Raw genomic sequence first — 15,479 nt, forward strand, 5'->3', positions numbered from 1 at the left:
TCAATGGTAAACTTTACAGCTTTATTGAAACCTGAAAAAGAGAACAAGGATAGTAAAAAGTGAACATAGTGTTAGTAAGCTATACACAGCTTATCACAGAAGCAAATCACACCAGTGATTAACTGACATCAGATGAGTTCAGCAGATTTCGGGAATACAACAAAAAACTGCTAAGACGACTTGGAAGCATTACATGCATGGGTGTGACAAGGACACGATGACTGAAGTCAGTTATTCCTCAAATAAAATAGAAATTGTAGCAAACTAAACTCAAGGTGCGCTTTAAAGAAGTGAACCTTTAAATGTCAATCAACAGCAGGTTATAGTCCGTAGATAGACATTATACTCTAAAACTACTCCTCTGTGGGCCTAGTGCTTTACAAATACCATGAAAATAAAGTTATGTACAAAACCTACAGATCAGCTACAGTAAAGAACACACACAAGATAAAGTAACTGAAGCACCTACCTTTGTTACACCTAAAGGCAAAATCAGATACTTTGAAACTCACTATTAGCAGCTTACATCAACAGAGAAGCTTAACAAATACAAAACGAGAAGGTTTGTAACATAAACAAGGGTCCATTTTAGCTTGTGAAAGCTTTTAACAGCGTCTGAGAAACATCCACAAACTAAACAGAAGCTATAAGAACTCACTGTTTCACATTATTACACAATGTGGGTATTTTGTCCTAATGTTACTCTCAACAGAATACTTTATGCTGATGAGGAAATGAAATGAAAACAAATCCCCACTCAACCAATTATTGAGGCAAGTAGTTCAAACTTCAAAGTGCTAATGTTAGCACGCCCATAATGTTGTAACAGAAGGTACATGGTGTGTGTGTGTGTGTGTGTGCGTGTGTGTGTGTCATCCAGGGACCACCATGTACCTGTGACTAAGTTCCTATTTCGCTCATCAGTAAAGAGGTACACAACTGAGAAATACCTACGTTCCCAAGCCAAATCCTTACATAACATTGGGTACATATCAAACGTTTTCCGATTCATTTTCACAAACATCGGTATATTTTTGTGTGTGTGTGTGTGTGTGTGTGTGTGTGTGTGTGTGTGTGTGTGTGTGTGTGTGTGTGTGTGTGTGTGTGCGCGTGCGTGTACGTGGCTACATTACTTCCTGGCCGACGAAGAAGAAGAAGAGGGAGCGGGTGGAGGAGCAAACTGAAACGGCGAGTGTCCCATGAGGCCCATCATGGGCTGGGTGGGTTTAAACTGCTGGGCCATGAGGGGCTGTGGGCCAGACGTGGGCGCTGGAGGAGCACTCTGTGCTCCAGCGCTGCTGCCGGACCCAGCGCCGCCTCCTCCTCGTCCTCCTCCACCTCCTCTAGAGCTGCTGTACTGACCACCACCGCTGCTGCCGCCGCCGCCGTTCTGGAACTGGCCGTAGGAGGAGCTGGAGGCGTGGCCGCGCCCTCCTCCTCCGCCGTCCCTGCTACCGCGGTCTCTGTAGGAGGAGGACGAGGAGCGTTCGCCATCCCGGCTGCTTCCTCCTCCTCCTCCTCCTCCTCCTCCTCCTCTTCCTCCGCTGCCCCGGCCGCCGTCCCGCCCGCCGTCCCGCCCGTCTCTGAAGTTGCTGCTGCTGCTGCCACCCCTTCCCCCCCCGCGGGTGTCCTTACTGCTGGCGCCGCCCCCGCCGCCGCCACCCACCGAGCGCATGCGTCGCTCACACTCGTCCTGATACATCAGGTTGGGATTGTTGGAGGAGGAGTTGTTGTTGTTGTTGTTGTTGTTGCCGCGGAACCGAGGACGGCCTCCTGCACACAGGAAAAGACACGACAGAGATGAGAGAGAGAGGACTCTGAAATGACATGGTTAACACTAGACTAACACTAAAACAATCACGATTTTCACGGAACAAACGCCAAAATACTTCAGCGTATGCTCCAAAGGTAATAAAACAATCCAGGCAGCGTAGGATATTTGATTAAAAGGCGGGTTCCGCGTGATGTGGCGTCAAACTGTTAAGTTTTATTCCAAAGACTATGACTAAAACTAAAAAAACAGAAATTTGCTGCCAAAAAAACAAACACTGCATCTCACCTCCTCCTCCTCCTCCTCCTCCTCCGCCTCCCCCCCGGCCGCCGCTGTCCACCAGCTGCAGCAGTTTGGGGTTGATGGCCTGCCGGGCTTCCTCCAGAACCCGGACCAGTTCCCGAGCCTGCCGGAGGTTCCCCGGGGTAAAGAAGGTGTAGGCCGTGCCCTTGTTGGTGCTGCGGGCCGTGCGGCCGATGCGGTGGATGTAGTCCTCCGAGGAGTTGGGGTAGTCGTAGTTGATGACGAACTTCACGTCCTCCACGTCTTTACGGTTTCGGAAGAATGTTTGGTTTCGAGGGTGAAAAAGGGGGTGGCGGTGGCGGCACGGCGGGTTATTTTATATAGGAGGGAAAAGAAGAAATGTAAATTAGAAAGTGAACCTGACTGATGCAGTACATTGAATGATGTGATCATGCTGGCTTTGGGAATTTGGGATTTCTTTTAGTCTACCTGCCGAGACACCCATCGTCACTTACCTGTTTAGACTTCAGCTAAAATTTGTGTCGCTTACAGAGCATTCTATTTTGCAAAGCCTAAGTTGGACAAATACTCTACCCCACTTTAGGGTACAGCAAGTCAGCAACTACAGCATGTAATATAAATGATGTAATATACCAATTCAGGTTTGATAAGACTTTCAACAAAATTGTATGTATGGGACAAACACTTTTTGAAGACAGTGAACCAACGAATCATTCTTTCAAATGTGCAGCTATCAAAAAAAGTTGACAGTTGATTAAAATGACGCTCTTGAAATTATTAATAAAATAAACATATATTTGTCTAAAGTCTGTTTCTTATTGCAGTTGAAAAGGGGCTCTGAAAACACTGTTGATTAGGAAATATAAGGGGGGGGGGGAAGGGTCTTCTGTCTTAATGCGGTTGGATGGAAGAACGAGGTGGGACAGGGGTTTGAGGTACTTACCCTGTCTCAGATTTAGAGATGACTTAAAAGGTTAACCCACCCTCCTCCCCCTCACCTTTCCTGGGAGGTCTGCAAGGGTAGGAAGGACACCAAAAACAGGTCCTTACTCCCACCTCGCCTACTCCTCCACATCCCTCCCATCGCTGGAAAGGTCCTGGGCCAGAACACAGGCTGGGCTGTGTTCAGAAACGATGCTGTCTTTGGTACTTATCTCTGCCTCTTCACGTCTCCAAGCCTTCTTCAGCTTGGGAACAATTGGTGTTGGAGTTTTTTGGGGGTATTGTTAGTTTTGGGGGCGATGAGTACAAATTCCCTTTGGTTGGCTTTTCATAGCAAATAAGTCTCAACTCTACCGCTGACATAAAAGGTGGTTTCTAACTGTGTTATAGGTGCCAGGGGTGGTTGTTGGGGTTTTGCAGCAGGTGGAGACAAACAGAGGCGGACCCATAGAGGATCTGGATCCAAATGCCTCCCGGGACATAATCCAGAATTTGACAGAGATATCCATGAGCCCAGGGATTAATGTGTAGTAACAAGAAACAGACACTGGAGCAGAAAAAAGAAGAGTTGGTTTGTTGGTAGCTGTTTTTTTAGCCCAACACAGAGTGCTAGGGAACTCAACTTGTGTGAACAAGAGCCGATAGGGGACCTTGCAACTTGTTGAGCGATGACTACGATTTATTTACAGGTTCTTCTCAGAAGAGCCCTGGGGTTGGTAGTTTTGTGTATGACACACACAAAGAAAAAAAAAGGTGTCAAAGTGTGTTGGGGAAGGGAGATGGAAGCAGGACACAGTGTGGAGGCGGGGTAAAGGTCACAACCAAGTACTATCTAAAGAGGATGAGAAGCGAAGACCGCACGGTGGACGCCATGTTGCTCCATGGAAGGAAAGAAACATGCGCAGTTGAGACCAGGAAGTTGTACATGCCCAAATTTGTGCATGTACAACTTTCCTTCCAGGGAGCAACATGGTGTCCACCGTACGGTCTTCGCTTCTCGTCCTCTTTAGATAGTCCTTGGTCACAACAGGGAGGCCAAGCAGGTAAAACAGAGGTCAGAAGGGGGGGTTGATAGAAGAGAAAGAGAAAGAGGACTTCAGGAAGGGAGGTGGTAGGAAGGAAAGGAGGGACTTGCAGATAAATAGAAACCGAGAAAACGGATCAAAAGAAAAGAGAAAGGACATAGAAAGTGAACAAGAAGAGAAAATGGGGAGAGAGTGGGTCTGAGGACAGAGACAGAGCGAGAAGGAGAAAGAGGGGGAGTGCGAGGTGGATATAAAAAGACGTGGCTCCTCCAGGCCAGGACTCCTGCCAGCCAGGACCAGACATGACGTCCACAGAGGGAGAGGCCGGACAGCACTGCCAGTGGTGGGGGGGGGGGGGGGGGGCATCGGGGGGGGGCTGCAGGCAGGGGGCAGTTCAGAGGGGAGCCTCCAGCATAGCCGTCCACGCCGCCACAGCCCTGGGTGCTTTCCTTCCCCCACTTCCTGGCCGCTGCGTCTTCTCGTAACGCACCACTAGAATCTCTCAGCTTTGCGGAAGCTGGAATAAGGCTATCGTGAACAGGAGTCCATCCATGGTCCAATTTCTGGGGAGGGGAGGGAGGGAGGGGGTGGTCTTTAGCTTTGATATAGTGTGAACTGCACTGGGGGAATGATAAGAGAACTCCTGAAAAAGGCTTAGGCTATGTGGGTTTCTTTAATCAATAGCATACAGCCATCGATATTGGAAAAGGTGTCCATACAGTCTCACTGCTTTACAGGAATGTCTTTGTTACTGTTGTGGTGTGGTGCGTTACTGTAACAGGCTGTCGGCTTGGCTGAGGGGAGCCCGCCCCCCTGTCCATACCCCCCTCTTCGCCCTCTTAAGTGACTTAAGCCCCCCACCCCGGGGTCAAATTTGGTATCCCAGTAGCACCCTGTCCCTCCCCCCGGCCTTGACGCCCAGGCAGCGTCAGTGTCTGGAAGGGGGAGAGTTTTGTTTGAGGGCACTGGTCTGGGTTTTCAGCAGAGATGAGGCCAGTGTCTGGGATTGATTAATCAGGCCGTCTCTCTCCCCAACTCAGGTTTCGATTAGTCATGCCTAGGTCCGGCTGCAGGCTCCCGAGGGCCTGTGTGCTTCTAGTTGCCGGAAGAGAGACTTGGAAACAAAAACAAAACAAAAAAAATAATAAAATCAAAAGAAAAACAAATGAACACAGAATTAGGTTAAATAGTTGATATGTCATCTTGTAAGGGGCTACATCACCAACCCCTTACATCTTCACACGTCTCAGAGCAAATCAAACCACCATTCACCAATCCATGTCATTCTCATTTTCACAGAATCTCTCTATATTATGTTTCATTCAAGTAGGATAAAAAAATTACCTAAAACTTTGACACATGAAGACCCGTGTCATATTATATTACTTCTCAATTTACAATCAGTATTGTTGTTCTTTGTATGTTCTTTGTTAGAGAAGCCACACTTTGCACAACAAAAGGAAAGCTAAATATGTGCATGGTTGCTGACAATTGATTACAAACCTAATGTACTACATCATGCAATAAGGATAGTGATCTACCTTATACGGTATATTACCAAACAAATATGTGCGTGTAAATGTGAGTGTTTGTGTGTGTGTGTGTGTGTGTGTGTGTGTGTGTGTGTGTGACTGTGTGTATGTGTGTGTGGTAATCAGCTATGCATGGCATTTGAGCACATGATGATGTGACATACCCAAACCACGTGAGGCCACATCGGTAGCAATGAGGATTGGAGCTTTGCCACTACGGAACTCTGGAACGTGGGATAACAGAGAGATGTGTGAGCTCTATGCCTCATTTCCAAGCACATTGATATCAGCAAATAACAAAAGCAGTCAAAAAGTGCCTGAAGTCTGTGAAGATACTATAATCCAGTGGTTCCCAAAGTGGGGTCCGGGGACCCCCAGGGGTACCTGAGAGCCAAATGGGCCCTAATGGGTCCATTTGGCTCCATTTGTACACTCTCAGAGTTAAATTGACATTGATTTTACAATATAAATTTGGGGTCCCAGAGATAGAAATGCCATTAAATGGAGGTCCATAGACTAATGCATGTCAAACTGGGGGTCCTTGAAATGAAACCGGTTGAGAATCACTGCTAGAAACGTAAAAATCTTCTCTTATGGGGTCCCTCGCATATCTTTTCAAATGGGGGTCCGCGGGATAATTAGTGTCAATTTGGGGGTCCTTGACATGAAAAAGTTTGGGAACCACTGCTGTAATCATCGAAGAGGACAAACCTCCATCTCTGTGTTTTACCAACCTGTCAACACCCAGTCTCTCTCAGGCTGGCTCTTGTCACCGTGAATGCACATCGCCGGCCACCTGTGAGGTAAAACGGTGACCGTCAGCTGGCCAAGTAGCACTGTGACTTAGATCTGAAGTATTGTTCCGACTAAATAATATCTAGGAGACTTGTTGTTAAGCCTTTTCCGGGCCAGGATTAATTAGTTAATTCACCCGTAGCGGCCAGGATGTTTTCCTGTGCAACCCTAATTTTGAAGGAGAGACAAAAAAACGCACCCGGATGTTATTTAAAGGGATAGTTCAGATTTTTTGAACTTAAGTTGTATGAAATACTTGCCATTAATATAGTGGTTGCAACTGTATTAATTGATTGCCCGAGTCCTGTGGTGGGAGTTCTGCTCTGGTTTTGGTCAATATTAAGTAGTTCCGGTCATTTTGTGGGGGGCACTGGGGCCACGCAGTAAAAGTAAATGAATCCACAAAACGAACGTAATTTGTATTGTTGACCTATTTCTAAAATATTAGCGCGACTTTCGTTCAACTTTGACCCCTCTATCACATGGAACTATTTTTTGGGGCGTAGTGATATGGACACAAAAAACATAGTTCTGTGTGATAGAGGGGTAAAAAAAGAACGGAAGTTGCACTAATATTTTAGAAATAGGTCAACAATACAAATTACGTTCGTTTTGTGGATTCATTTACTTTTACTGCGTGGCCCCCAGTGCCCCCCACAAAATGACCGGAACTACTTGATATTTCACCAAAACCAGAGCAGAACTCCCACCACAGGACTCAGGCAATCAATTAATACAGTTGCAACCACTATATTAATGGCAAGTATTTCATACAACTTAAGTTAAACAAATCTGAACTATCCCTTTAAGTTACTTCCACTGTGTGTTATATGTGACGGATATTCTTCTATCGCTCGGAGACCACAAAGGCGTACTGCAGCCATTATTACTTTGGCTATGGACCGTCGAATAAACTTGTTTGACCAGAAATCACAAGACATGGCCAAAGCATTTCGAGCCTGGTGAAACCACTCCCCCTGCTGGACAACATTTGCATTCTGCCAGCAGGGAGAGTCTGGGAACTCTCAGGCGAGACCTACCCGTCTCGCCTCATCCTGCGCGTGAGGTCGTCACAGCGTTTCTTGGTCTCTGCAAAGATAATGGTCTTGTTCTCCTTCTCAGCCATAATCTCCTCCATCAGCTGAAGCAGTCTAGAGAGAGAGAGAGAGAGAGAGAGAGAGAGAGAGAGAGAGAGAGAGAGAGAACTAAATGTAATGTAACCGTCCATTGAATTTTGTTTTGGGCTTTGTTTGTGTCTTGAGTTATAAGACACATTCATGCTATATTATCCCATTTTGGGCAGGAACCCCTTTTGGTGTTTTAAGCATTATGTTATACTTTAGCTATTGAAAAATAGCAGATCTACAAGCTCATAGAGCGGCACTTGCTATTTTTGAAAAATCGCAAATGTAGTGCAAATCTTTGAATATATATTCTTTCACAGCGAGCGGTTTTAACTCAAAATCTTTGCTTCTTGGGGGTCCCTGGAACAACATATTTTCAGATGGGGGGGTCGACGGCCAATTAATTACATATAGTTTTGGGGGTCCGTGACATGAAAATGTTTGAGAACGACTGACACAGAAAGTTTTTTTCAGAAAACTGTCAGGATTTAGAAGACATTTGTAGAATCGTCCTCAGGTCTAAATGGGTTATTGTCGCAGCAGAGTGAAAACAAAGTTGAAAATGGCCGCCGGACACTTATCACTTACTTGTTTTCCTTCTCATTCTCCATGCAGACGTCGACTATCTGCAGGATGTTGTGGTTGGCGCTGAGCTCCAGAGCCCCCACGTTGATCTGGACATAGTCTCTCAGGAAGTCCTCGGCTAACTGGCGAACTTCTTTAGGCCAGGTTGCACTCCACATCAGGGTCTGTCTGTCAGGCTGTGTGAAGAACCACATCACATGATGAGCAATAACATCCAAGTCCTGCAGCATCAATTCATTTTAAAAACCCATTTAGGCCTGACGTCGAAATTAAATCCTTATAAATCCGTTAAGACAGTTTTCTGAAATATCGATGTTTTATTTATTTATCACCGACCCCCCCCCCCCCCCCCCCCCCCCCATCTGAAAATATGTTGTTTCAGGGACCCCCCCAGAAGCAAAGATATGAGTTAAAAATGTTGGTTCTGAAAGAATATATATTCAAAGATTTGCGCCACATTTTCACGATTTTTCAAAAATAGCAGATCTACAAGCTCATAGCGCGGCACGCCGGCACCGAGTGCCGCGCTATGAGCTTGTAGATTGTATTTTATTTTCAATAGCTAAAGTATAACAATGCTTAAAACACCAAAAGGATGTACCGGTAAAAGAATGTACCGAAACATGGAACACAGCTTGCTTGAGAATCACGTTTTTTTTTTAAGAATCGTCCTCAGGTCTAAATGGGTTAATGGTTTACCCTGATCTGCTCAACAATCTTGCGGATCTGTGGTTCAAAGCCCATGTCCAGCATGCGGTCAGCCTCGTCCAGCACCAAATAGGTGCAGCGTCGCAGATTTATCTTTCCGGCCTCCAGGAAGTCAATCAGACGCCCTGGGGTGGCAATGCAGACCTCAACACCTAGGAGAGAAGGAGAGGGCAGTCATCTGCATTCCATCCTCTTGATATACTCTCATACACGTATAAAGGAAGAAATAAACAAAAACAACCCCAAAAGTGGTTCCTGTCCTGAATGGGTTAAACTGAATAAAGAAATGCATGAACATGGACATAACAAACATCAAAACATGTACATCTAAAATAGTATAAAATGGTAAATGATAAATGGTGCATTTATATAGCACCTTTATCCAAGGCGCTTTACATAGATTGTGCATTACATTCACCCATTCACACACACATTCATACACCGATGGCAGCTGAAACCATGCAAGGCACCAACCAGCACATCAGGAGCAATTAGGGGTTCAGTGTCTTGCTCAAGGACACTTCGACAGTAACTCTGGGGGAGCCCGGGTTCGAACTGGCAACCTTGCGGTTACCATCCAGCCACTCTACCCCTGAGCCACCGCCGCCCCTTATGCCACAAAGAGAGGAGTATTCCTCACCTCTCTCCAGGTCACGGATCTGTGGGCCCTTAGGAGCGCCCCCATACACACAGGTGCTTTTAATACGTGACGACTTTCCATATTCACCAGCCACCTGCTGTACCTGCTGGGCCAGCTCTCTGGTGGGGGCCAGGACCAAGCACTGCAGGAGACACTCAATTATTAATGAAATAGAACTAAAGTCCAGATGCAATATTCATTAATAAAGGCATTTTGTGTTAATCTGGTTTACTTACGATGGGCCCGTCTCCTCTCTCTAAGTAGGGCTGGTGGTTTATATGCACAATGGCAGGTAGGAGATACTGAGGAACACAAGGATACAATATTTAATACATGCAGAATTTACGGCAACATTTTTTTAAACTACCCTTGAACAATTTTACGGGATTGCATTAATTGTAACAAAACGTTGTTTCCAATAGAGCGTCGCAGTCCCGCCCCCTACCAGGGCCCAGGAAATGATTCCCCGTTCATTTTCCTCATAGACTTTTCAAAAAGTATTTATTTAAAGACCTTTTAAGCCTTGTACAAAGCCAACTCGAGTTGTGACAAATCATGACAACAGCCGAACAAAGAATTAGAAAGAAGAAAAAAAACGGCAGGTTACCATTTGTTTGGTCCAAAATATTGTGTTTATTGTCATGATTTGTCACGACTCGAGTTGGCTTTGTCCGCGGCGTAACCGTCTTTAAATAAATACTTTTTGAAATGTCTATGGGAAAAATGCATTGGGAATCATTTCCTGGGCCTGGCGTCATCATGAAAGGGGGCAGGACTGCGACGCTCTATAATCTAAGTTCTAGCTAAGCACTCTGGTGTACAGTAAATAACAGTTTGTCAGTCCTCACTCATACTCTTGACGAGTTAAAAAGCCCTTGCTTTCCAGTATTCATTATAATGAGGAAATGTTTCTCACAGATAGAGTTTTCCCAGAGCCAGTCTGAGCGATGCCGACCATGTCTCTCCCACTGAGAGCCAGGGGGAAACCTTGGGCCTGGATGGCTGTGGGCTCCTTGAAGTTCTGCTGCATCAACACATCCATCACATATTCTATATGGGGTGGAGAAACGTTATGTTAAAATGGTAAATGGTGGATTAATATAGCACTTTACTCCAAAGTGCTTTACATAGATTGTGCATTACATTCACCCAGGCATTCACACACCAATGGCGGAGGAAACCATGCAAGGCACCAACCTGCACATCGGGAGCAATTAGGGGTTCAGACTTCAGAGTCTTGCTCAAGGACACTTCGACACTAACTCTGGGGAGCCCAGGTTCGAACTGGGAACCTCACGGTTCTGACCACTCAACTGAGGCACTGCCACTCCTATTGTTGTTCTAATAAATTAATCCAGCCAGACTGAGTAGTTTGTAATAGTTATGACTCGTATGGAATAAATGTTTTCAATAAAAGGTCTACAATGGGCAACTGGCGGCCCAGGGGCAAGATGCGGCCCCCACCCCCCCCTTAATTTGTCCTGCAGGTTAATATCAGAATATTGATAGTTATTTCAGCTGTTACAATTACAAACATGCAAACATGACCCGCTTTAATTAATTCAGTACAGTAGCTGAATGACTAGTATTAGAACTTTGTCTTTTTTTTCAATGTCCAATCTATTTGCATTTAAGTTCATAAAGTTAACCTAAGTAACCTATAACTAAATGCATTTGAAATTAAAAAAACATTCCAATTCAAAATTAGCATAAAAAATGGGTTTCAATTCAGAAATTCAGAAACTGCGACGCCTTTTGAGCTTGTAGATCTGCTATTTTTGATACGACAGTAAATGCAATGTGGCCCTCTCGAGTGATTATGGAACTATAGTGGCCCTTTCCATCTTCAAAGTTGCCCACCCCTGGTCTACATGCATGTAGATTGTTCTCGTTTGAACTTACGAGGAAAATGTGCGTGAGTGAAGCTGGTGGTGGGTTTGGGGCAGCCGGTGCCTCGCACGGTGATTTCCTTCTTCCTGCGTAGCTCCTCGACATCATACTGAAAACAAAAAGGCTCAACAAAGTAAGTTGCAACATCTCCCAGGCTCGTTGGAATGACAAGTCAGTCGGACGGACTGTTCTCGAGATACATGAATTATAGACACACGCACACAGTGAATGTGGGAAATATGAATAACTAGTAATTCTGCAAAATTATAAGTTTAAGGTTGGGAAACACAAAATAATTCCAGGGGGAATGCAGCGCTCGAGTGTGACAATGTTGTGACGAATGGTGCTTCCTGTTGTTCTTTTGTCGAATGTGACGTGTCTAGGGTCTGGATTTTTTAAGGGCCTCGAATGGAATGGAAAGCTCATATACATACATACACCTGGAACTCTCTCAAGGACCCCTGGGGGTCCCCGGACCCCACTTTGGGAGCCACTGCCCTAACCCAACACTAACAGGGATCAACGATTCCACAAAATAACTTGCTCTGTCAGTCAGTTATTTTGCAGAATAATATTAAACTCGTCATTCTGCAAAATGACTGACTATTCTGTAGAATGACCAGTTTATTCAGATACATTGTGACGCACGCACACGCACACACACACACACACACACACACACACACACACACACACACACACACACACACACACACACACACACACACACACACACACACACACACACACACCTGGCTCAAGCGCTGCACCTCTGGGTGTTCAGTATAAAAGTTTTTTTCAAACTTGGAAAGTGATTCCATGTCCCATTTCTTCTTGCGTAAACGCTCCCCTGGGTTGCCAAACTTCTTGCCAGCGGGACCACCACCTCTGCTGGAGCCAAAGCGAGGGCTTCTGTGTGACGACAACATAATAAACATTGTGACAATTATCTTATGGGAACATAATTGCATTTGATTGATTGATTTATTAACAGTTTTGCAGAATTACAGTACATTTCAAGTACAACTCAATACAAAAACTGTTAACTGTGAGTGGACGACACCATAAAGCATTACACTTGTTTACAATAGGGCCCACCATTTTCAATTCATCAAAACAAATAGAGACGTACGAATATACACAACTATGACTATATAGTCAAAACAGGAAATCATCATAGAGGAGGTAAAAAGGAAAAAGAATCATATACAGTGAGGGGAAAAAGGGGTGGGTGGAGGATTCAGATTTTACGGGAACCAGTTTCGAATTGCAGCCGTCCGTAGGTGCCCTTTGAGGGCGGTTTTGAAGGAGTCAAGGGATTCGCATGTCTTAATGACTGTTGGTAGGGCGTTCCACATTTTGGTGGCATAGGAGCGAAATGAATTTAGTCACGTTTCAATATGTAGCAATTCTTCATAAAGAAAACAAACGACTGTTTAGCACAGTGGGGTCCTTGAGGGAGTTCCAGGGGGTCCCCAGCTAAATGATAGTTTGGAACCAAATGGACCCTTATGGGTCTGTAACTGAGAGTGTACAAATGGAACCAAACGGACCCTAACGGGTCCATTTGTACACTCTCAGAGTTAAATTAACATTGATTTTACAATAAAAAGTGGGGTCCCAGAGTAGACTCCCAGAGATAAATGCCATTAAATGGGGGTCCGTGCGTAGACTAATGCATGTCAAACTGGGGGTCCTTATTGAAATTAAACGGGTTGAGAATCACTGCCAGATCTGTAAAAAAAAAAACATCTTCTCTTATGGGGGGTCCCTGGCGTATCTTTTCTAATGGGGGGTCCGTGGGCTAATTATAGTGTCAATTTGGGGGTCCTTGACATGAAAGAGTTTGTGAACCAGTGGTTTAAGCCCATTATGTGATGTAACGTTCTACTTACCCTCTGTCACGGCCTCTGTCCCTGTCTCTGTCCCCGTAAGAGCCTCTCATTCTAAACTAGATCAATTATATAAAGCAGGTGCGGAAAGAAAACAAATGCTTTTTAATAAGCTAGTTGTGTTAAACTAGGCCTTGCTAGCTTGACAGTTTTTGTTGTGCTAACGTACGCGAATCCCACACGAACAAAAAAGTTACATTATTGAAAAACGTCTGCCATCCAAAAGCATAAGCATTAAATCAAATACGAGTTAGGTATACTGTACGGTACTGTACAGGCGCTACAGTTGATGATGCTACTGTCTGTGTTGTTATTTTTTTTCTCTGATAATTGCAATTTGCGACACAGCCGCCGGAAGCAGAATCATTCGACTCTGTTCATGTTTGTAGCCAGACAATTATTTAATTTAATACCAAAATGAGAAAAGCCATATGCCTATATTCTTTTTTTATAGGGTCATTTTTTTTTATTAATATATGATAAACCTTCCACCACAGCATTTTCAGGCTTTTCACAGCAGAGTACATCATGCGTAGAAAGTCTGGCTTCTATTTACTGCTCAGTGCTCTGATCCGGTCAAGAGCCCCGCCTACTATATCCTGTAAATTGCGTATTTATACACTTCAGCTGTTTCCGTGTCCGCTCTAGATCGGATCTGCAATCTGCAATCTGCAATCTGCAATGTGAATTTATCCCAGTATGATTATATATATATATATATATATATATATATATATATATATATATATATATATATATATATAGGCTATATTAATTTTGAATAGCCTACCACATATTTGATGTGTCATCCTTTGAAATGTTGAAATGAAATTAATTCCTTCATCAATAATGACTATGGACTAGCAGCAATAATATTTTCCTTTTAGCTACTTTTACAATATTGTGTAGAATATTTTAGAGGTTGTGTTATTAAAAAAAAGCTCTGTATTCTGATAGTAATCATTCTAATTCTATGCTTTATATTGATGTTTTAAATATTTTGCACTAACAACCACTCATATAGTATTATATTTTATATATACAAAAATCAGACCCATCTGAAGTGAGTGGTGCTGTACTGTACTGTACTGTACTGTACTGTACTGTACTGTACTGTACTGTACTGTACTGTACAAGTCCCTCCTCCCTGGCCTGTGTGTGTCTGTGTGTTAGGTAGGCTGTGCAACAGTGACACGTGGTGGTGAACAAACGCTATTATCGTGCTCGGACCCAGGGACACAACACAGCCACACACATAGCTGTCTATAGGAGTGGTTGCACCACTCAAATATATCAGCATTGGTGGTCTAGTTCAATGGTGGCCAAACCTTTGGTCTCGAGACCCAAACGAGACATTTGATGTCTCCCTTGAACCCAAAACCTGACCTGTCTTGTTAGGGCATGCTGTAGAACAGTGGTTCCCAAACGTTTTCATGTCAAGGACCCCCAAATTGACACTAATTAACCTGCGGACCCCCTTTTGAAAAGACATGCCAGGGACCCCCATGTGAAAAGACATGCCAGGGACCCCCATGTGAAAAGACATGCCAGGGACCCCCATGTGAAAAGACATGCCAGGGACCCCCATAAGAGAAGATTTTTATGTCTCTAGCAGTGATTCTCAACCTGTTTAATTCAAGGACCCTCAGTTTGACATGCATTAGTCTACGGACCCCCATTTAATAGCATTTCTATCTCTGAGACCCCAATTTATATTGTAAAATCAATGTTAATTTAACTCTGAGAGTGTACAAATGGAACCAAATGGACCCGTTAGGGTCCATTTGGTTCCATTTGTACATTCTCAGAGTTACAGACCCATAAGGGCCCATTTGGTTCCAAACTATCATTTAGCTGGGTACCCCCTGGAACTCCCTCAAGGAACCTTGGGGGTCCCCGGACCCCACTTTGGGAACCACTGCTGTAGAAAACCATGAAAAGGAATATGCACACGTCTTCATTTGTCTTTTATCATTTTATTATTTGTTCAACATCAACAAAGACAAATAGCATCAAAACCTAAGAGATAATAATAACAATACTAATATACAAATGAATCAAAGTATAAAACAAGAGTAAAACGGCATAATGAAGAAATGGAAAAATACAAAACAGAAGTATAGTAAACCATTAATATTATAATAATAATCAGTAACATTTTTGCAGTGTATATTTTAAACCTTATTTACAATCCTTTCCATTCTGGTATAATAATATATTCAGCTTTTTGTAATCAAGATACAACTTTATTTTGATCACACAGTATCAAAACGGATCAACAATGCGTGATCAAAATGCATGAGCGTGATAT

At 44.0% G+C, this 15,479-nt stretch overlaps 1 protein-coding gene across 1 annotated transcript; it reads right to left on the bottom strand.

Annotated features, from left to right (window-relative positions):
• On the bottom strand, positions 1-13,314 carry LOC306936461 (putative ATP-dependent RNA helicase DDX5). The gene is made up of 13 exons (XM_079519955.1): positions 13,172-13,314; positions 12,029-12,188; positions 11,289-11,385; positions 10,303-10,436; positions 9,623-9,688; positions 9,387-9,528; positions 8,738-8,898; positions 8,042-8,214; positions 7,370-7,480; positions 6,269-6,330; positions 5,699-5,758; positions 2,060-2,317; positions 1-1,773 (listed from the first exon to the last, which is right to left on the bottom strand). Exons 1-13 carry the CDS (start codon positions 13,219-13,221, stop codon positions 1,130-1,132), a joined length of 2,118 nt encoding a protein of 705 aa, XP_079376081.1. The 5' UTR covers positions 13,222-13,314; the 3' UTR covers positions 1-1,129.
• Between the last annotated feature and the right edge of the window lie 2,165 nt (positions 13,315-15,479).

This window comes from Electrona antarctica, assembly GCF_951216825.1.
Source record: "Electrona antarctica genome assembly, chromosome: 14".
NCBI classification, from domain to species: domain Eukaryota; kingdom Metazoa; phylum Chordata; class Actinopteri; order Myctophiformes; family Myctophidae; genus Electrona; species Electrona antarctica.

What these genes read in the sequence shown, in the direction of transcription:
- LOC306936461 (XM_079519955.1), bottom strand. Translation starts at nt 13,221, where the DNA reads ATGAGAGGCTCTTACGGGGACAGAGACAGGGACAGAGGCCGTGACAGA. An exon ending in CGCAGGATGAGGCGAGACGG is followed by an intron (nt 6,331 to 7,369) that starts GTAGGTCTCGCC and finishes TTTACCTCACAG; the next exon opens with GTGGCCGGCGATGTGCATTC. An exon ending in GAGAGACTGGGTGTTGACAG is followed by an intron (nt 5,759 to 6,268) that starts GTTGGTAAAACA and finishes CCCACGTTCCAG; the next exon opens with AGTTCCGTAGTGGCAAAGCT.